The sequence below is a fragment of the Syngnathoides biaculeatus genome, chromosome 13 (genome assembly GCF_019802595.1).
Source record: "Syngnathoides biaculeatus isolate LvHL_M chromosome 13, ASM1980259v1, whole genome shotgun sequence".
NCBI classification, from domain to species: domain Eukaryota; kingdom Metazoa; phylum Chordata; class Actinopteri; order Syngnathiformes; family Syngnathidae; genus Syngnathoides; species Syngnathoides biaculeatus.
In genome coordinates, this window is record NC_084652.1 from 11,884,372 (window position 1) to 11,906,130 (window position 21,759).

At 41.7% G+C, this 21,759-nt stretch overlaps 1 protein-coding gene across 6 annotated transcripts in view; it reads right to left on the reverse strand.

Annotated features, from left to right (window-relative positions):
• The window catches only part of LOC133510433 (receptor-type tyrosine-protein phosphatase S-like), a 103,249-nt gene that overhangs the window by 68,779 nt on the left and 12,711 nt on the right, over positions 1–21,759 (reverse strand). For 3 of the 6 annotated variants that reach the window (XM_061838317.1, XM_061838319.1, XM_061838322.1), the window contains exons 2-4: positions 13,060–13,267; positions 6,832–6,977; positions 1,926–2,067 (exon numbers count right to left, since the gene is read on the reverse strand). In XM_061838317.1, coding sequence (XP_061694301.1) covers positions 1,926–2,067; positions 6,832–6,977; positions 13,060–13,198 — 427 coding nt within the window. In that variant the 5' untranslated portion in view covers positions 13,199–13,267. Of the gene's footprint in view, positions 1–1,925; positions 2,068–6,828; positions 6,978–13,059; positions 13,268–21,759 lie in introns of all 6 variants that reach the window. The other 3 variants (XM_061838316.1, XM_061838318.1, XM_061838320.1) reach the window with 1 other exon arrangement.

A 21,759-nucleotide genomic window follows, 5' to 3' on the forward strand; every position in this document is an offset into this window, starting at 1 on the left:
TAAGGATTTTAATAAACCAAATCTGTTTAAAATGTTAATTTGAGAGCAACAGCTGGTGATATCCTGCTTCACCATAAATATAATTTCAAGTGGTAAACTGATGCCATAACCAGATAGCACCAGTCTCACAAGAGCAGGTCCACCTGTAAAGACGTATGAGGCGTTTTTCAGAAACAGGAAACTAGATCAATGTTCACGGACTTTAATTCATGTGCACTTATATTTTGGGGGAAAAACATCAAAAAGGTTATGCATTTTATGGTACAGTTGAACATATATTTTCATCTAGATAAGATAATTTGCGTTTGAAATTAGACATTACAAACACTTTAAAGCTATAACCCACAACTTTTTTTTTTTTAACAAAAAAATATACATATATTTTCATAAAACCCACTACTAGAGGAGATGATGCAATGCAGATAAAGTTCCTCTAACATCTTACGATAATCACAGTATCTTGTTTTTTTTATATTTAGTGACTAAACCGTACCGAGGGTACGGAAATGATGCATGTCCTCCAAAATATTGCAAAAATGTTGTAGAATCACATATAAGGGACATAACATACAATTCGAGGCTACAAACTTCCAAGGGGAGTTGCCAATCAGTTTTTGTCAAATTTGTTAAAACAGTCAGCATGACCGGGCAGTAGTTCATAAGTAAAATTTTCTGTGACATAATTAACACTCACTGTACTTTGAACTCGATTCACAAAAACCACCTCACCTGAGGAAAAACAACCAATAATGGAAAAAGAGTTTGACTTACGATCTGTCAATCATTTGTCACTCAGTCACAGGCACACTCATAGTGCCACAGTCTGACCTGCTATCGCAGAAAAACACTTTTTTGTAATACTGTTACTATCACACTACAGACTGTCAAGATGTCAATCATTTGCCATGGACTCACAGCACACATGCATATCTATTTAATTGGGCTTGGGCTGGATGGATGGAACAGAATTAGCAGCCTTTTTGCCAAACAGGTAGCTAAGTTGTTCTTGAATTTCAATTGATTGTATATCCTAAAAAAATAAAACTTCAAACCCATGTTATTTAGTCTTACACTAACACTCCATTACAAATAAGACTTCCAATGTAGTCGTTGTGTGGCTGGTGTTTGCTTGTTCACAGGGGCAATGCTATCTTAATATTGATAACACTGCTATTGTGTTGAGGGTGTATGTGTTCTGTGTGGCTTAACTATGCACTTTAAGAGTGGCCTGCCATTGTGAATGGCTACGTTCGATGTTTGAGACTTACACTTGTGCACGTTACCGATGGGTCCTTTGGTCAGAGACTGCAGGGGGGTGGAATTTACCTCTCTATTTACAGTATTTTTTTACACCACATCATCCATCCATCCATCCATCCATCCATCCATCCATCCATCCATCCATCCATCCATCCATCCATCTTCTTTAGCACTTATCCTCACAAGGGTTGCGGGGAGTGCTGAAGCCTATCCCAGCTGTCAACAGGCAGGAGGCGGGGTACACCATGAACTGTTTGCCAGCCACTCACAGGGCACATAGAGACAAACAGCCGCACTCACAATCACACCTAGGGGCAATTTAGAGTGTCCAATTAATGTTGCATGTTTTTGGGATGTGGGAGGAAACCGGAGTGCCAGGAGAAAACCCACGCAGGCACGGGGAGAACATGCAAACTCCACACAGACGGGTCCGGGATTGAACCTGGGACCTCAGAACTGTGAGGCGAACGCTTTACCAGCTGACCCACTGTGCAGCCACCACATCATCCATTGAGTTTAAAAATAGGAACAAGCCCATTTTGAAATTTTCAAATATAGAGAATAAAAATACAAATGGTAAAATAAACACTCATGTAAAGTACAGATATCTGAAAAATCTACTTAAGTACAACTGCAAAGGTACGACACCGTTGACTTTGTCTCACCTCTGATAATTGCCAGCTTTGCAGTGACTGACAACTCCCCTTCGCTGTTGCGTGCCACACACTCATAGATGTTCTCGTCTCGAGGTGCTCTGAGGGGTTGAATCCTCAGCACGGCGCCTGCGCCTTCGTCAAATTCGATGGTCTGAATGGCAACAGAGGAAGATGTTAGTTTCATCGCAGTGGAAACATACATTCAATGGCTGCAAAAGTTCAAGTTGATAAGAGCACCCAAAAAAATCAATGAAAAAAATCGTATAAACCATGTATTAATCACACAATTTATTTTGAACACGACTTTACTTCAGATGTACTGTATATCTGAAATGTGGGTGGCTTCACTGTTAATTACATTAATTAAATTAAATTAACTGTCAGTGATCAGTTTCATGGAAAAAGGAAAGATGAATGAGCAGATTGACAGTTGTGGGTAATTGGTGCCGGTGATTAATTAAAATGCAAGTGTGATTAATCAGATTAAAGAAAAATTTATCTATTGTCATTCCTGATAGATTCCCAATAGTAAATGAAAAATATGTCACAGTGGACCCTTGGAAGTTGAACAGGAGGATGTTTGGTGTGTGAAGGATGAGGACCAAGGCCTGCCGCGAATAGCAAAAACATACACTGTGATAAAGGCTCTCTCGTAACGTCTTCCGCTATCTACCTGGGCTAAATTTAGCTTCTCCATGACATACAACGATCTTTGTCTCAGTTTAGATGCGTCACCTCAAAGTACTTCCTTGACAGCAATTACTACATTGCCAATAGACTGTTTTCGACCACGTGACTATATCCGGGGCAACTGGCCGTGTTGGATGGGTTCACTCTACTGACGCGCTGTTCACTCTAATCCTTTTGCATATAGACCGGAGTTACACAAATGTTCGTACGACTGTGAAAAGTGACCCATGAAGGCTAAAAAGACTTTGGAAAGTTATCGGTGCTCATTAGATGTTGTTTCAAGAAACCGTTTCGACAAGAAGTGCACTTTGATCGACAATATCAACCAATATGCCTTGGAGAACCACAAATGGAGCACATTACTGTCGGTGTCGGTAACCTATCCAGACATTGCCCACTATCTCCTCTTCTCGACAAGCGCTTCTACCATGGACCAACTAAAGAATTACAAAGGTCCGGAGGGCTACAACCAATTCATCAATGGCTGCATTCGTCATGCGGCGGTATCCATTGTAACCGCAGAATGCAATTTAAATATATACACCACGTGATTATAGTCAGCGTTGTGTTAAATTATGTTGATTATACCAACAAAAGTGGTGTAGATTATTATTTTAATTTTTGGTACCGAGAGGGAGAGAGAGAGCGGTTCGACCAGGACGAGTCTCAAGTGGAACCTGCACCTTTTTCTCCACTTCCACAGCTACATTTTTAACTTAACTCATGAGACTCGTTTTTGCAAACTCATTATAATGAAATAGAAAATACAGATTTCGGAGATATGTATTGCATTCACACATGGGTATTGTGCTTAGCTGCCAGATCGGCTCTGGTAATACGAGACAGCCACGGTTGTCGCCGTTTAGTTGCTAACTGCTCTGTTTTCTCGCACTGGTTCTTGATAACAGCCGGTAATTGAAAGAAAGACGCTTTCCAACACCCGTTTAAGCAACCGATAAGATAGCAGTGCCCCCCCCCCCCCCCCGTTCATACGCCTTTCTGGAATGACTCCTGCTTAGTTACGTGTGTTTCCGTGAATTCACCAAACCAAGATGGCACCCGCATTCTAAATTGGAAGGTGTGTAACGTCAGTCGAAAACAATCTATAGCCAGTGCACCGTCTTGTGGCATCATAGTATATAAAATGAGAACAAAAAGAGAAAAGAATAGGTGAGATTTTAGGTTTCATGAATGGCGAACTGCTAACAATGAAAATGGATCCATAAACTTGTCAAGTGCAGACACAAAGCTACTTTGTTGAATATGACTTTTGCCGAGTTAGTATTTATGTTTGTCATTATCTGTAGCGGGATTAGCATGTAACAAAATCAAAGCTATTACAATAATTATCACTTTATCCTGCAACCACTTAGTGTAAGACTTTACTTGGTAACAATAGTTCAATATTTTTCCTGTAGGATTCTCAGTAAGTCCTTTCCAAGGATCCACCGTGCTGTATCTAATTTCCTATAGTTACATTTAGCAGTAATGTGGAAATTGTTACATAAATTCAACATGACCCTGCTCCATCAATACTTGACCCCCTCTCATTAAGACACATACTTTACCTGCAGGAAAGTCGTCTCTTGCGCCAGTGCAGCACAGCAAGTTACACTTACCATTCTGGGCTCACTGTTAGGAATGTAATGTTGAACCATGCATTATGTTACAGTAAATTATTCATTTACAGGCAAGCATGGTTTTAGTAGCATGCATATATTAAAAGAACCAGGTAATACTGCAGCTGGAGATTGCTCACTGATGCATGAAGTCCCCCACCCCAACCCAAAAAAATAAAGGCCTGTGATCTTTTGCATCGGTTCAGCCCTCCGAGCAAGCCGAGTATCGCTTGAGTTAATCTCACTTCCCAACGTCTCTGCCTCAACTGCCAAGGAACATAATGCTGAATTTTGCCTTTGAGTGGACAATAAAACTTTTAGCACATGATTTTAATGGCACCAATTAAAGGGTAATTATGGGATTGAAGGAGTATCCGCTAATTTTCACAGGATACATTTCATGTGTTCTAAAGAAAATGCCATTGGAAATCTTGTAATGTGATAAGCACTGAAATACATTCATATCGAGACAATTTTCAACATCTAGGCTTGTTTCCACATATATGGTACACTGCGCTGAGGTTATATCTCGGGGGATTTGTTTTGGAGAAGAAGCAGGAAGTGACGTTATCAGCAGGAGAGCACTCAGGTGGTCTCGTATGTTTCTACTAGTTTTACCTGGTGTAAGGTAGCTCTTTGTTCCTTCCTGTTAGCCAAAATTCCGGCACGTTGTATTGGTGGATATTGTTCAAACACTCGGGAGGATGCATTCATTTTCATACTTTTCAAAAAGACCCGTTTTGTCGTGAAAAATGGATTGCATAGGTGCAAAGGACAGGTAGGTGTGTATAGAGATACTACAAAAAAAAATAGTTGTGGGTTGGGGCAGTGGGACGTAATCCTCTCAGAATGTGCTCATCGGCACCGGGTCCGCCGAGCACAGCTTCAGCCAGGGTAGCTCATCGCAGCGCCGCCTGGGTGGCTCATACATACTGTCGGGGAGTCTGTTAGTTAGAAGTGATCCGCATATCATCTAAACATGGCTCAAAACAACAGGGTAATATTGCCCCGGTCACTTCAATTGATTGAGGGATGTTCTCTTCTTCGAAAAGAGCTTCCATGTCCTGTATATAGGGATGTCAGTGGGGCTTTAAGTAACACCCCCAAAATAGGCATGGTATTCTTTCAATCTGTGGCATGGCTAAGTGCGTTGAGTGCGTTTGCTTGGATCGGTGGTTATCCTGTACAATTGCGATGTGCATTTTAAGAAGAATAATCGTACACTGTCAAAAACATGCATACGTACATTTTCCCCTTGGCATTTATTCTTGTGCAAAGCAAACACACCCTGTTACTGGCATACAGCGATGAAGTGGGATACAGAGGCGCCTGGGAAGGAGTTGAGGGAATCAGTGTCTTGCGCAAGGACACCACAGCTGTGGGTCTGGGGGACGTTGGGCTGCATTCTTTCAAGCTCTTCCCACACTTGACGAAGCTGACGTTATTTTGTAAACAACATTCTTCTGGCGGTCAGTGACTTGATGGTGACAAGCCAAGATCTTAACCACTTGTCCACAGCTGGAGCTTGCTAGCTAAGCCTCTCCTTCTTCTTTTCCTTTCTGCTCATCCCGTAAGAAGCACGTTGACTTTTTCCATGGGAGCCTATGTTCTGCATCCCACTGCCCTCATGTCTTCCGTCATTACATCTATCAACCTTCTCTTAGGTCGTTCTTGAGCTCTCTTGCCTGACAGCACGATTCTAATCATTCTACTCCAAATTTTTTCACCTCTCTCCTCTGGATGTGCCCAAACCCACAAAGTCTTCTCTCTCTAACTTTGTTGAGAACTGAACTCTGATCATCTCATTTCTAATCCTATCCAAGCTGGTCTCTCCCAAAGAGAACCTCAACAAATTCATTTCCGTCACCGTCACCTCTGCTTCTAGTTGCGTCCCCAGTGGAACCGTCTCTAAGCCATAGATCATGGTGAGCCAGCTAGATGTGCCTAGACTCCGAAAACGTATTCTCCCTTTGGATAGTCTTTGGCGTGGTCACTTTAGAGCGCCTCAGTGTCATGCGTGAGTGCGCATGCCATGGAAAGAAGGCAGAAAAATAATTGGAAAAGAAAAAAAAAACAGATGTGACAGCCATCTTTATAGCACCTTGTTGTCACGGCATAAAAAGCCTCATGATGACCCGATGGCATAAATTTCAGCCACCGGAGGCTCTAAGTGGATACATTTTTGCGGTTCAAACATGTAGTTATGGGTACGCATAAGAAAGATGCTAACAAATTAGCTTCAAATGTTCCTGGTTGAAGTACAGTCATTTGATTGACAAAGAGAACGGCTTGAATTTTCATTATGTTGAGGCCTCATTTAATATACTTGATTTTTTTAAAACCATTTAAATTTGTCAGGGTAACAAAACTCTTCTCTGACTTTAACTTTTCATGTTTCGAAAAGAGATTAAAATTTTTGACTTAATTCTAAACTATCAGAAGGATGGCAATGTCGTACTTTTAGCAAATGCTCCATTTGGGAAAATGTGCTTCAGGGCACAGAGATACAAGCCCGAGGCTAGACTAGAAAATACAAAGTATTTGTCACATTTGTGCATGCCATGCAGTAAAGGTAAGATTTTGACATTGCGCACTGTGACAACCACCTCGATACGCTGAGAGTTGACTTTCTTGCCCTTCTTGTTCCAGTAGACGACCGGCTTAGGATACCCGGTGGCTTGGCACACGAACGACGCCACGCCTCCCGATACGCCAATCTGGTCTGTAGGAATCTTGGTGAACTTGGGAGCAGCTGAGAGAAGAAAGCAGAAAAAAACAACAACTGAAAGTTGATCACAAAACCCGAGTGCACAACAAACACCCTGCTGACAACTTCCGATTTGCACCGGTCACAGTTTGCTTTGTGCTATCTTGTGTTGAGCTAAATTCGTGGGTATCATTTAGAGGACATTCTGAAGGACTTCCTGTGGGTCATAAATAAAAAATATGGCCGGGCTTCAGAGGAACAGCTCTCTCTGTCCAACTCACTCTTTTGCACTCTGCTTCTTGCAGGCCAGTCGGGCCCTGAACTGCAGCAAAGACACTCCGGGATGTTATGCAAGCATGAAGCGGACAATATACGAGCATCTAACTGCTGTGTATTAATAACAGATGGGTCAATTTGTCAGCAGAGGCATCACCTTGGGGCATTTGTACATGCAAATTCCGAGCTTCTTAACCATTTCAGTCGGTCTATCAACATTAATGCTAATTTGTTTGACCCACAGGGGGGGACATTGTGGAGAATGATGGCGACTTATGTGCTGCGTCGGAGTGCGGGAGTCGAAAAGTCCTGCAATTGCCCTCTGCAAGAAAACAACAATTTTCCAAGTCGGCCATTGAGGCACTATTACCGAGCCAACATTTTTCCTGGCGAGTGAGTCAGATCAATCAGTTAACATGCACCCACCCCCTTGCTATCTGTCTGTGGCCTGTTGCCATGGTGGCCATCTTAACTACTCGTCAGCTACAGAATCGCTGCGATCCATCAGGGCGAAGGCAGGATGACCCTTACCATGGCAACCTGAATCCCTCCTCCCACTTCCCCTAAGTCTGGGCGGCTAAGGTCCTGCTGTGTTGACTCACTCCTTCTCCAAAGATGGAAAAGGAGCCGGAAAAAAAAAAAAAAAAAACATCTCTTGCAGATTCTAAAAGGTATAACACATTTTTACATCTCACTGGCTAAAACAAGCATAATGTTTCATTTCAGTGGCTATTTACTTTGAACATGACCATGCTAAAATACCAGCTTTTCCGACTTGTAGGTTTACAAAACAATCTACATTTAGGGAATGGAACTGGTGCCACTTTTAAACTTCTGATTCTGCTTAACCATCAGAGCCCATTCGGATCCCCATCCCGATCTATCACATTTATGATTCTATTGGGAAAAAATATATATGTGAGATATGCCAGTAAGTTTCCAGGACTCGTATCACCACAGATTGTTTTCCCCTTGGACATACAGTGAAGAAAATAGGTATTTTAACACCCTGCTATATTGCAAGTTCTCCCACTTAGAAATCATGGAAGGTCCGAAATTTTTATCGTAGGTGCATGTCCACTGTGAGAGAGATAATCAAAAAAGAAAAGTCCAGAAATCACAATGTATGATTTTTTTAATGATTTATTTGTGTGATAAAGCTGCAAATAAGTATTTGAACACCTGGCTATCAGCTAGAATTCTGACCCTCAAAGACCTGTTAGTCCGCCTTTAAAAGTCCACCTCCACTCCCAGTTTTATCCTGAATCAGATGCACCCGTGTGAGGTCGTTAGCTGCATAAAGACGCCTGTCCACCCCATACAATCAGTAAGACTCAAACCCGTAACATGGCCAAAACCAAAGAGCTGTCCAAAGACACCAGAGACAAAATTGTACAACTCCACACGGCTGGAAAGGGCTACGGAGAAATTGCCAAGCAGCCTGGTGAAAAAATGTCCAGCATTGGAGCACTCATTAGAAAATGGAAGAAGCTAAAACCTCTAACGTCTCACGCACTTCCCAACCTTCTCTGCCATGCCTTCATGCAAACTTGGAAGGATTTTCTCAGAATCCTCAGCAGCTCCATCATCTCAGCTTCTTTGATGTTGTTCACTTCTTCAAAACAGGTCTCATTGATAAGCTGGTTGAATTTAGGAAAGAGGAAAAAATTGTAAAAAGCCCAGTCAATTGGGTAGGGGAGGTTGCATTAGTGGAGTGTTTTATTTTTTTTGTGGGGGGGGGGGACCTGCACCCCGCAGGAAGTGTCAGATGCTCAGAACATTGTGAGTGCCATTGTGAATATATTCTCTTGCTCCCTCCGCACTTGACAAATTAAACGCCGTAGTTGATGTGCTGATTGATTATCTGGCCCTCATTTTAGGGGAAATGTGTAGTCTGGATTTGAAATCTACCGTTTGTGACACCAATCCTGGATCTTTTCTGACACACCTCGTATGTCTGGTAGAAAATGAGGGGGAAAAATGTACAGTACAAGATACAGTGGTACATTTAGGTTTTAATTCCTTCCTCATAATCACTCTGGAGGATTTAGGGCAAAAAAATTGACTGATACGATGTATTCGGAAATGCTCGTAAACACCACCCCAGCCCCTCTAAATCCCCCCTGTCCCAGTAGAAGGAAAAACAAGCCTAAACCATGATACTCCCACCAGCATTTTTCTCTCTGGGTGTGGCGTTCCTCTGCTGATGATGTGCAATGTTATTTTGGCGCCAAACATGGGAGTTGTTGCCAGAAATTCTACCCTGGTGTCATCAGACCACAACACAGTTTCCGGCAGGCCTTGAGACACGTGAATATTGTTTTTGCGAAATTTAGCCGTGCCTGGATATTATTCTTGGTTTCTTAAAAAAAAAAGCAAATATATATATTTGATTGGGGCTGCATTCATGCTTTTTAGATCCACTGCTTTTTGCGACAAGTCACTTGAATAATATCATATCATAACGCCACAGCGTCCTATAAAGAAAGAAATGGGACAAAGCCAAAAATGTCAGAAATGAAGTGGTTTCATCTAATGCTTAGTCACAATCCCAACAGGATGATACGTAAAGCTGGAGTTGGCACAGAGCAGTCAGTCAGAACAAATTCGTGGCCATCATAGGACCCGAGAGGACCGTATATCTGGCCTACTACACCCAAAGAGAAGATTTGGAGCGCTACGAGCCGTGAGCCCCTAAAACCTGCGAAAGTCGGGGAAAAAAAACTGTAAACGTCAGACCAACCTTGCTCCTGCAACAAGATTATGACAGTATTTCATATGCTTTGTTGAGCACAAACACGGTCTCACTGGCTTTATGTACAGTCCAGAATGTTTTCTGTACTCTCTTAAATGCGCTTCAACACCAATCCTCTTGCAAAACCGACCCCGCTGGCAATGTTACCACTTAAGCCTCTTCTTAAAGCCAGGGAAAAGCCCTGCAAGGCACTGACTTTGCGTGGATTTGCCCTGAACAAAAAACTTGTTATGGCTGGATGGTTTTAGGAAGCTGCCTGGAAAATGGGCTACTAATGAGCGGCTCTTTCTCTTAATAGAAGCTTTCACTCGTTTTCACCGAAGCAGCCAGGTCGACTAATCTTCTACCTACCACTTGCCTGCTTTTACAAAACACCTTTTTAAACCTCTAATCGTCTAAGTGACTGATTGAAGCTGCGCTCCGTTTCAGGTCTAACAAAGCAATCGACATGGGAACAAATGAAGGTCTGGGATGTCTGCCGCCGGTCAGGTTGCGATCGTCTCGCTTTTAAAACGGTAAATGCAAATGAAATGCATCCTCGCTGAAAGATGTAGGCCCATACAGGGCGGGAAGAGCTGATGTTGCAAATTGCATTTGGCTTTTATCGTGAAACATTACTGATGTCAGGGGTTTACAGCGCAAGCAGATGTGGTCTGACTAGCCTTGAAGTCATGTTGACTTCCTGCTTGTCTGTTTTGACTAAAGACAAATGCATCTCATTTTAATTGCCTGTAATAAGGACTTCCTTGAAATAAAGATGATTGAGGCATTCCACCTAATCCAAAGTCTTATGGAAATAAAATGCATGAACGCAATATACTGTACAATTAACTATAACATTTGTAAAATTGTCCTGCACATCGATCTGATTATATAATCAATAATTACAATTATACTACCTTGACCAATATAAAAATACCATTTGTTTCCTGTCCCCCCACAATTTTCTTAGAAAGAAAAGTTTAAATCATTATTTAGTTGTCTCTAGGTTTTCGCTCAGTCCTGTTACCCAAGCACATCACCCCCCCCCCCAAAAAAAAAAAGTATGGACTATTCCACAAGGTCCAGAGAAAGTGGCATCATTCAGATCATCTGACAAAAGTATTTGTATTTGTCCAAAAAAAGAGCATTATAACAAGCAAATTGACCTAATTTAGCAGAATGTCTCATAATGTAGCGCAAAATTCTGTATGATACATTCTGCCTCTATAATTCCAACTGACAGGTAACTATGGAAATGTATGTTTACTGTAAATAATACATGTATAGCTCACTGATATGGCAAAGAAAATATAATTGTCGCAAATTAGTAATCCAAATCAAAAAGAACATTACAAGAATGCCTTCCAGACAAATGCAATTTGCTTTTTTTGTGTTGTGAACACGGACAGCATGTGCGTGCGTGCGTGCGTGCGTGGACCACTGAGGCAGGAAATCAGAGCAAATGTTGTCATAAAAAAAAAAATGATGAGAAACATGCTGATGGGTCCTCCCGGCTTATCAAAACATTAACGAGCAGCAGTCCACTTCCAGTGTACTCATAAGACTGCTTTTACTCCCTCCTCTGTATCGCACAAACTAACACACACACACAGTTTCTTCGAGATATGACAAAAGCCTGGGCAAGCCAAATCCCACACACGGACCCCCTCCTCATTCACAGTATTAACACATGGCACATCGCATTCACACCTGATTCCATACAGCAGCTGCCATTCACACACACGATTGGCCGGTTATGGACAGAATGTTGTCTGGGAAACAAGACGGCGAGGCATTGACAAATGCTGCAATCTGACTGACGGACGATTTCAATGTCAACATGCAATCTCCGGACATCCTGCCTATTTCCAAAGAAACACTCCCAGCTGTCACAGAACTTTTGTTGCTTTGGCGACAAAATAATGTAGAACAGCCTTTTCTTACAAGAATTTAGGAAGCTTTCAGACAAAAAGGGATGGACTATAATGAGAAAATGTTTGGGACTTGATGCACATTTTTCTTAATCTCTTTTTTTTTTAAATCCGATTTTCATTTTGGCTTTTGACATAAATTATTGTCACTTTTTAGCAGTTCTTTTCCAAATCCATTGTCGTTTCAGAATCTTTTTTTTCATATATTTTCTCTCACGTTAATCACTATTTATAGTCTTCCTGGTGCCGTGTATTTATAGTCTTACTGCTGCCGATATTTTACTTAATCCTTCCAGATTATTTATTTATTTATTCTGGACAACAAAAATATTACAGGCCCTGTGTGAAAAAATAATGGTCCCCTAAAGGTAATAATTGACTGGCGTGTTCTGAAATTTAGAATTCATTCAATTTAAATCTGGACGGCACAGTGGATCAGATGGAAAGGGTTGGCTTTACAATTCTGAGGTCCTGGGTTCAATCCCAGAACCCCATGTCTGAAGTTTCCATGTTTTTTCTCCGGGCACTCCGGTTTCCTCCCACATCCCAAAAACATGCAACATTAATTGGACACTGTAAATTCCCCCTTGGTGTGGATGTGAGTGCTGCTAACCCTGTCTCCATGTTGCCTGCAATTGGCTGGCAACCAGTTCAGGGTGTGCCCTGCCTCCTGCCCATTGACAGCTGGGATAGGCTCCAGCATTCCCGTGACCCTCGTGTGTATAAGCAGCTAAGGAAATGGATGGATGGATGAATAAACTTAAATCTGTAGGCATCACTGTATATCAGATGAATTTTCACCATATTTTAAATAAATTTAAATGTCATTAATCTGTTCCAGAAACCATAAAAACACAACCCCAAAAATTATGCACTTGAAAAAAATGGGGGGGGGGGGTTGTATCGACTCAATAGATAATAAAATAAAAGATGTAAAGTAATTAACTACTTTTATGAGCATCTAATTACGATGCATATTGTAGTATTTCATTTTATGGGATCTGTGCCTTTTTGGCCATGGCCTCGTAAGTGACGTCAGAATTCGGCGTGAGCGTTTGGGCCTTGGCTGTGTCCTACAACAGCTCCTTGTGAACGTTCATTTTCTATTTGTATGATTGACTGTCCAAATTGAAGATGACCGAATACAATTCGTGAGAAAAAATGTAAAATACAGTAGACATACCTGGGGCTGCAGAAAGATTGTTCACATTAATTATCAGGATGATGAGACACAGTAGGAGACACAAGGAGGTCCTGATGCGGAACCCAGGGATCAGCCTCGTGGACTGGGCAGGCGCAGGGCCTGTGCTGGACAGATGCATGGTCCCGATGTAGGCCGCTTGGAGAGGACTGAAACGTGGTTGGGGCTTCACTCAGCAGGGGTAGGCACTCTGCAGACACACGCAAGAACATGAAGGTCAGCCAAAATGGAGGAAAACATTGTCGCCGCATCTCTGATTCATCGATGAAATGTCAGAGCGCTGCAAAGGGAAGAGGGGACTCATCCCAAAATTCAAAACGAGGTAGGAGAAATCCTCCTCATGAAGAAAAATTAAAGGCAAATTCATGCTAATGCAGGATTATGTCTTTTGATTTCGCCAGAGCACTTCGAACTGGGATTAAGAGCTCATGTGGGCCAACCCTGACTCGACTAATACCAGAACAATAGAGCCAGTGTGCACCAAGTAAGACAAGAAACAAGCACAAATTATTATTTTGCCACACTGCTTCGGCATTAATGAGCCTCTCTACCAGTGAACCGTGAAGTAATCTGCAGTGATATATTTTTAAATTTCTTTACCCTCCTCAAAAGTCATGATAATTTCATTAATCTGGAGCTCTGATTTAAGTAATTCAATTTCACTGTTATGGTGCAACATAAAAGAGTCAATTAATAATACATCTTGAGAGCGCCACAGCAACGGAAAATATTTATTTAAAGAGGTGTAAAAATAAGGCAAAAATGCAACAGCGTCGCATACGTCAAAGACTTCAGATTTAAGGGAGGTCGTCATCCGTCCCCCTTCCTCTGAAGAACACGCCCGGCCTCCTACGTACGGCTGCACATAATTCTGCTCTGTGTTCTTGCAGAGAATCACACAAGCAGAGTAAAGGCTCACTGTCCCTCCATCAATAACTCTTCAGTCTGTCCTCCTCCTCCTCCTCCTCTCCTCCATGACAGAACACAGGTGGGGGAGAAAGGGGTCTTTGTTAACCTGTCACATATGACTCACATCAGAACCAAACCAAGCACCAACACTAAGTATGTGGGAGAAAATAATGAGGCCCGCCGCAATTAAACCATTAGTCAGAGGTTGGGCTTGTTCCGTCTGAAACTTCATCTTCTCAAGAAATTTTGTGCAAATATGCGCATCCAACATTGCAGGAATTGTTGAACGATAAAAATAAAAAATAAAAAAACTCGGGCCTTTAAGGCTGCCGCACCCCAAGCGAGGTGGTTCAAGTGGACCATTACAAACGAAATAAAAGTTGAAGGCTCTTTGCCACACACAAAGCGATTGATTGAGCACCGGCACATTGATTGACAAGTGATCGAGAAATATGGAGGAATCAGGTCATATTGTAAAATGCCCAAATTAATGTTGGAGTTATGGAATGGAAATTGTGTGCGTTTTGGGAATGTGGAAATAATAGCCCGATATGTCCCGTTTGACGTCGGAATGTTGGCCCGAATGTTGCAAAGTTGTCGGACAAACCAGGACACGCTGGAGAGACAATGTCTCTCGGCTGGCTTGGGAACGCCTCGGTATCCCTCCGGAAGAGCTGGAAGAAGTGGCTGGGGAAAGGGAAGCCTGTGTGTCCCTGCTGAAGCTACTTCCCCCGCGACCCGACCCGGAAAAGCGGTAGATAATGTATGGATGGGTGAAATGAAAAATTTATTTATTTCAACAGATTTCCTCATTTTCATGTAGAATGTGGAATTTTGGAAAAGGGTCAACTTGGGTAATATAAAAAAAAAATGAATGAATGAATATTTAGACATTGGGTGGCGGCTGCTTTGTGCTTTTTTTTTTACATGGCTAAAACGTGTGACCAGAAGATCTGCATTGCAAATTTGTGTGTTAGGAATGTCACATCACATTTTCTTGTATGTAATTTACTGTACGTCTTCCCTTATTTTTGGGTAATTTGGTTGCTTTCCACATTCTAAAAGCATCCATGTTGGTATTTGTGATAACTCGAAATTGCTCTAATGCAAAAATGTGAGTGTGAAGAGTTGTTCGTCAATTTGTGACATGGGAGTGAATGGGGAGTGTAATCCACCTTTCACTCAAAGTCATCTGAAATAGACTCCGGCTCACCTGTGACCCCGAAGAGGATAAGCAGTAGAAAATGGATGGATAGCTACAGAGGGAAGTCAGAGAGTGAGGGATCAGTTGTCTCATTCTTTCTTGCAGGCATTGGATTCTTGTTTGAGGTTGAGACCAAATATTTTCCTTGGAGTTTTAGATCAAACTCCAAGTTATTGAACTGCTAAATTTATTAAGTAAGTGGGATCGATTGTTTGGAGTAGGAGGCAATTTGTTTTGGAATAATTTGATCCATCTTCAACATTTGAGAAACACTGCTCCAATTTCATCCAAATAATTTTGTCCAGATTGTGTAATGGCCAGGCCAGGGCCAGCAAGGCCTTCAGAAGCACTAACTTACATTCATAATATAAACTCTAACATTTGTTCCATGAAAGTGTAATAAGTCATTCCCAACACTATGTTCTCTTCATTTCATAATTCTCTTGGCTGCTCCACTTTCAGGACATCTAGCTGTTGGATTTTCTTTGTCCAATCAGGTTTCAGCATCTCTGTTTTGCCTTGTTAATGTTACCTACCCCAGAACCTTTAGAATCAGAGATGCTGGTCCATTTAATTTAAAGCACAGCATATTACCAATAGGATTGATTCTTTAACCAATCAGATTGGAAATTTGTCCTGGACCTTGATGACATCAGCATTTTTCTGTCACCTGATTGGTCGGATTTACCACAGCCAAGTTTGACAAGCAACACAATTCTGGACATATTAATACATTTAAAATTCAACATTTCTAGAGAGTATGATGATGTCACAGTTGCGCGCCGTTATAGTGTGTTTTTGGCACAACATTTACATGATTTATACATTTGTGACCTGATACTTGTGGTATTAAAAAGCTATTTTCGCAAATCCGGGGTACCAAATGCATGGCCCGGCACTCGTAAATGCTCAGAGCGTGACATGGCATGTATCTGCACATGAGAGGCCAGATTGTCATTGATGTATCAGCATGCGCATAAGCGATGCCTTCACCGCGACATCCCCGCTGCGTGGGCGCTAATGGTGTGTCGAGATTACCGCTGACCCTTCCTTGCCTATTTTCCTAAACGAAAGCGGCATTTTTGGTGCGTCGCATATTCAAAGACTCCCCGTCCACTTATCGAGCTAATGACCTGCTCCAACACATTACAGGCTGCCACTTCCTCCTCTAAAAATAGCCAATCTGGAAAAACACGTCTGTCTATCTGATATACAGGCTCTGTTTCGCGCAGCACTCCACATCCTCGGTCTTATCTCGGGCCGGCGTAATCGAGGTTCAATAGAAAAGCTTTCAACGTGTCTTTTTTTTTTTTTCTCAATTGAACAATATGATAAGAAGAATCATGGCTGATTTAAGCTTCACCGGCAGCCCGTTAAGTAAATTCTCCTCTTAGGGAAACTCAATTTGCTGCTGTTAATCTAACTAGGGCTGCCGCTTCTCTGTGCAGCCGCGTGGCCACTCCAACATTCGACACTGCTCATACATATTTCACTGTCTGCTCCCTCTCTCCCGCAATCCAGGCTGTCGGAGGCCTCCCAATCTCACCGTGCCCTCGGCGTAACCCTCCATATCTTTCCTGCAGTTTATCCGGTGTTCCCTGTTGTCTTTCACCTACTGACAAAGTTGCGCTCTCTCCTTCTCTTCCACTTTTGTCCCTCACCCAGCCTCCCATACCCTTATTTAACCTTACCCTCGTTTCACTTCTGCATCAGGTGCTGTTTTGGGGAAATCTCCTTGTCTCCCTCCTCCCTTGTCTTCTTGTTAACCTCCCGTGATGCCATCCGTGGCGGGACACCCATTCGTTCATCCCCTTCCTTCTCCCAAGGTGCACTCTAACCTCTAGCTGATGGCCAAATGCTTTCTCCAGTTGCCAGCTGATCTGCATCGGCTCCTCCAGCTGCAGCTCAGCCATCGACAGCATTCATACAAAAGACTTTGGAGCATTTTACAGCTGGGTTATTGGAGGAAGGCAGCCAAAGCACATCCAGTAAGCGGCAGCTTGCTGGTGCTTGGGTTCAAATCTCGAGTGGCCATGTAGCAAGAAATGCACTCTGGTCGTGTTGAAAGGAAAACACATGGTCATCATTAGGCTCTGACCTTTACGGGCGCACTTCGCAACTTGAATGTCAAGAGTTTATTAAACAAAGGTATTAAAAGCCTTTAGGTCAAATTTTGTTTAGAAACTTTTAAATTCCATAGGAGAATTTTTTTTTTTTTTCCAAGGACCCCTTTATATTCCTAAAATCAATTAAACACAGCTACAATGTGAACCTCATAAATGCCATATGAATGAAAAAAGGTCAGAATTTCATGATTATACAATCATAATCTTAAATGAATAAAGTTGTACTTTTCCAAGATTAAGTCATAATATTATATTAAAGTCAAGGTTTAACATCCTCTCCTGAAGCAACATTTTAACAAGCAAATTTTAAAAATACAACTTTATTCTTGTGGCTTTTAATATAGGAAAGACACCTTTATTATCTCAAAAGAAATTACCATAATTTCCGGCCTATAAACCGTAACTTTTTTCACATGCTTTCAACCCTGCGGTTTATGTGGTGATGCGGCTAATTTGTGCATTTTTTTCTAACAGCCGAAAGGGGGCACTCGAGCGGAAAAGGTACGTGAATAAATGTGCCAAGGAAGTGATTTTAACCGGTCCGGCCTTATTAGTGCTCCGCTACCGTGTTATTGCCGTGTCTTAGTGATTTTTGCCGGTATGTTTTTTTTAACCGGCTCTGTTAGCGCGGTGCTAGCGTTAGCATTAGCGCGGCGGCGCTAGCATTAAACTTTGTACCGTCTTTTATGTAAATTATCTCGTGTTTCAATGTTGGCACTTACGGCTTTTACACAGCTGCTGCGTATATATGTACCGAATGGTATTTCCTTGACAAAAGTACTGGGTGAGGCTTATAACCAGGTGCGCTCTGGAGGCCGGGAATTACGGTAGAACATGACATTTTTCCAGAGGTTGGATCAGTCTTTCTCCAAACTGGGCTGTGGGTCATTATTTTCCTTGAGAGATCATTAGGTGTATCATGGGGAATTAACAAAATTCTCTTAATAGGTCTGAAAAACGTTGAGAGATTTGGGTTTGAAGACATCGATCCATCCATTTTCTGAGCCACTTATCTTCATGAGACAATGTAAAAAATAAAAATAAAAATCTATATATACTACATTCATATCGAGTGGAAACCCCCCATGTCCAAATTTGGTTTTTGTTTTTCCACAAACTGATACTATTGGTCACCCACAACGTGGGTCTATAAATTTTACAAGTGATTGCCTAATTCAAAGTAGATATCTTATTTCTAAAGACATTAAATATGTTTGAAGATAAGTACTGGAAACATATGCAAAGACATAACTGTGCTGAATTGATGAGCTTCAGCATCTTGTTCACCATTTGAACTAAATCACAGCCCACGTGATGTCACAGGGATGCGGTGTATATTTTCTAGCGTGAGGCCCCGCCCCAACATGACATCATTTCGTTTGGCTTTTCAGGTGTGTGTTAGCTGTACTTAGCTTCCATAACAAGGCCCATTTACCACTCCAGTGTGCAGTTCGCAAGATAACGAGAGCTAAACCCCCGAAAATGCAAATTCATTGGATGCCTCGATTTACAGAACAGCTTGGGGAGTTTAATTGAGCAAATGAAAAAGCAATGGATTGCCTTTATAAAGACAAGGACGGATGAGGAGATTTATATATGTACACTTAACATTTTTTTCTTCTTCAATCAAATTTGGCAGGCTTGTTTGCATTACTCTTCTCTGCGACGTGTCGAATTTGTAATGCATTCTATGGCCGAACTGCAGTCCCTGAAGCCTCCCTTCATCGACATCACAACTCGTCGTGCCTAATCATATCTCAGCATCGAGTGAATATGTATCACAAAAGAAGGCACGGAGTTGGAAGCTTATTACCGTTTCAGCGTGACAAGACAGATGGTCATCCAGACAGCGAAGATTGATGGGAGCTACATGTGCTCCATATTGCATGGAACAGATAATGACACCACAGCTCAGGTGGTGAAATGTACACCGGTTAATGTGCTCCAACAGGCTGATGTAATCAAATTGGTTAGTGTGGCCCTGCTCTACTGGGAGCCCTCGGAAGATTTTATTATTTTTTTCATGTCACCTCGCCCATTTACCCATGATGTTTTTTATCGCAAGGAGGAGGCAACAATAGCTACGGACCAGTCGCCATGACGACAATCAGACGGCGCTAAAATAAAAAGATCATCCAGGAAGGCCACGCACACTGTGAGGCAGACATTTTTCATGTCACGTTTGACTGTAGATGGGAAAAAAAATGTGTGTGTGTGGGGTGGGGGGTAGTAGAAATAGATTTAACACTATTGCTCTGCATTGCACCACAAAACTTTGCGGAATTCTAATGAATTCAAAGTCATTTTTGTTCTTTCATGTTTACACCACAGCCTGTGATTTAATCGCGCACACGACGCAGATCCAAAATAACTTTGTCGTCAATTATTCATGGCTTTGTGTGCCATTCTTTCGAAAAGTTGAGAAGAAGGGTGTATTCGTCACACGCCGGGACACAGCTTTGACAAATATTACCTCATGCTTCCCGTGACCCTGCAAACTTTAGGCGAGTGCGACTCGAAAATGCATGCACGCCCACTAGGCAATTTACAGGCACACACAACTGCACACACACTTACACGTTTTCTTTTTTAAACGCACACAAGCATAGCAGATGGCAAAGCATCATGGGGGAGATTGGCAGTCTCTCTCTGTCACACTTTTCTCTTTCACACACACAATTTTGAAGATATACACACAGACACACGTGCACAAACACGCACACACACACACAGTCACATTGAGGATCAGAGGCACAGGATGAAGTATGGCTCACTGCAGGCATGGGTTGCGTTGCCCCGGTTACATTTTTAGGGGTGGAAACAAAATATCTAAGACTCTATAACAGAAAACGCACCTGTCACTCAAATAGAGAGAATATTTGTCTTGAATATAAATGAATGCGGCAGGCTAAGTTACATTTCTGGGTTTCTTAAATCGTTAACGCGTCTACATCTGCGTGACAACTCATCTGTTTACATTCACAGGTAACAACATAAGGTACGACTATCTGCATCAAAGATGGGCTTTTAAAGGGATGATGTTCACTCTTGACAATGATGCCAATCCAATAACACTTGATTGGATTCTGTTTTGGGTTTTCTGCTAAAATGTCACTACACGATTTAGACAGGGAGGCCGATTGGACAAAGAATGCAAGTGATCACTGGACTCTGGACTATATAGCATCATTATCTAGGACATTAAAATGTTCATAAAACAAAGTCAATACTGTATTTAAGCCCAATATTTATGTTGTGGCTCTTGACTTTAAATAATTGAAGAGGAAGGAAATGAAAAAGTGCCGCCCTGAGATACAAGTTTCATTTGTTCCGTGACCACACTTGCAATGCAAATGCTTCACAACTAATTTAATTGATTTAGTAAACTGTACTCCCAAAGGTGTTTGTTTGCAGAGGTTAAAGAATATATGCCTGTGCGTTAAGACTGCACGATAATTCGCATTTGAATCGTTGGGTACCACAATTAAATGATCCCAATTGTCTGGGATTTTTTTTTCATTTAAAATATGAACATATCTGCATATGAAAAATCCTTCATTCATAGGACTGCCAGCAACCCAGTCGGCCAGCTACCAAGGAGCAAATTTACTGTATGGTTTAGGCTTAATTCTGAGAGGGCCAACTTCAAAATAAAAGCTTCATATATAACTACATTGGACATCAATGCTTTTATTTTGAAGTTGGACATGGAACACGGTGCCAACTATGCATTCGCTCCCTGGTGGCTGGATGACTAGGTTGCAAGCTCTGCTACAAATGAAGTACTTTTCATCAGCAGCAATGTGATTACATGTAAATAAAAATAAATAAATAAATAAAATGAACATGAAAATATCAGCGACGATCGGGTCCATTTAGTCATAGCAGCCTAAATCGTAATCATGATTATGAAATTTGATTAATTGGACAGTTATAGAATCCTGTATATATCAAATTATGAAATCTTTTGTTGTGGTGAATACAGCTGTGATCATAAATTGATATATTGTTTTCATTTAATTGATTTGATGTGTGCAGATTATTAAAGAAAAACATAAAACCATAGGCACATTCCTCTCTGGTGTTTTACATTTTACGGCAAGGGTTTTTCTTGATGTTACCACTTAACTGACCGTTAAGGCATGACTAACTGGGTGTCACATATTCAAAGTGATGGATTTATAGATGTACTTTGCTTCATTTGAGCTACATTAAACGCGGCATCACCTGCTTTTTCGGTGCTATCGTCTGCTTTGAATGGTAATTGAAGAAGCTATTAACCTTTCCAAATGCACAACATCAGCACGTCATTAAAATTACACACAGGCATCGCAATTGCTTTGGACCGTTTTAGTTGCTGGATCCCTTTTTTTCCACCCCTATAAAAAAAGATGTGGATGTGCTTCAGCTGTCGCTCATCACAATTTCATAGGTAGGACAACA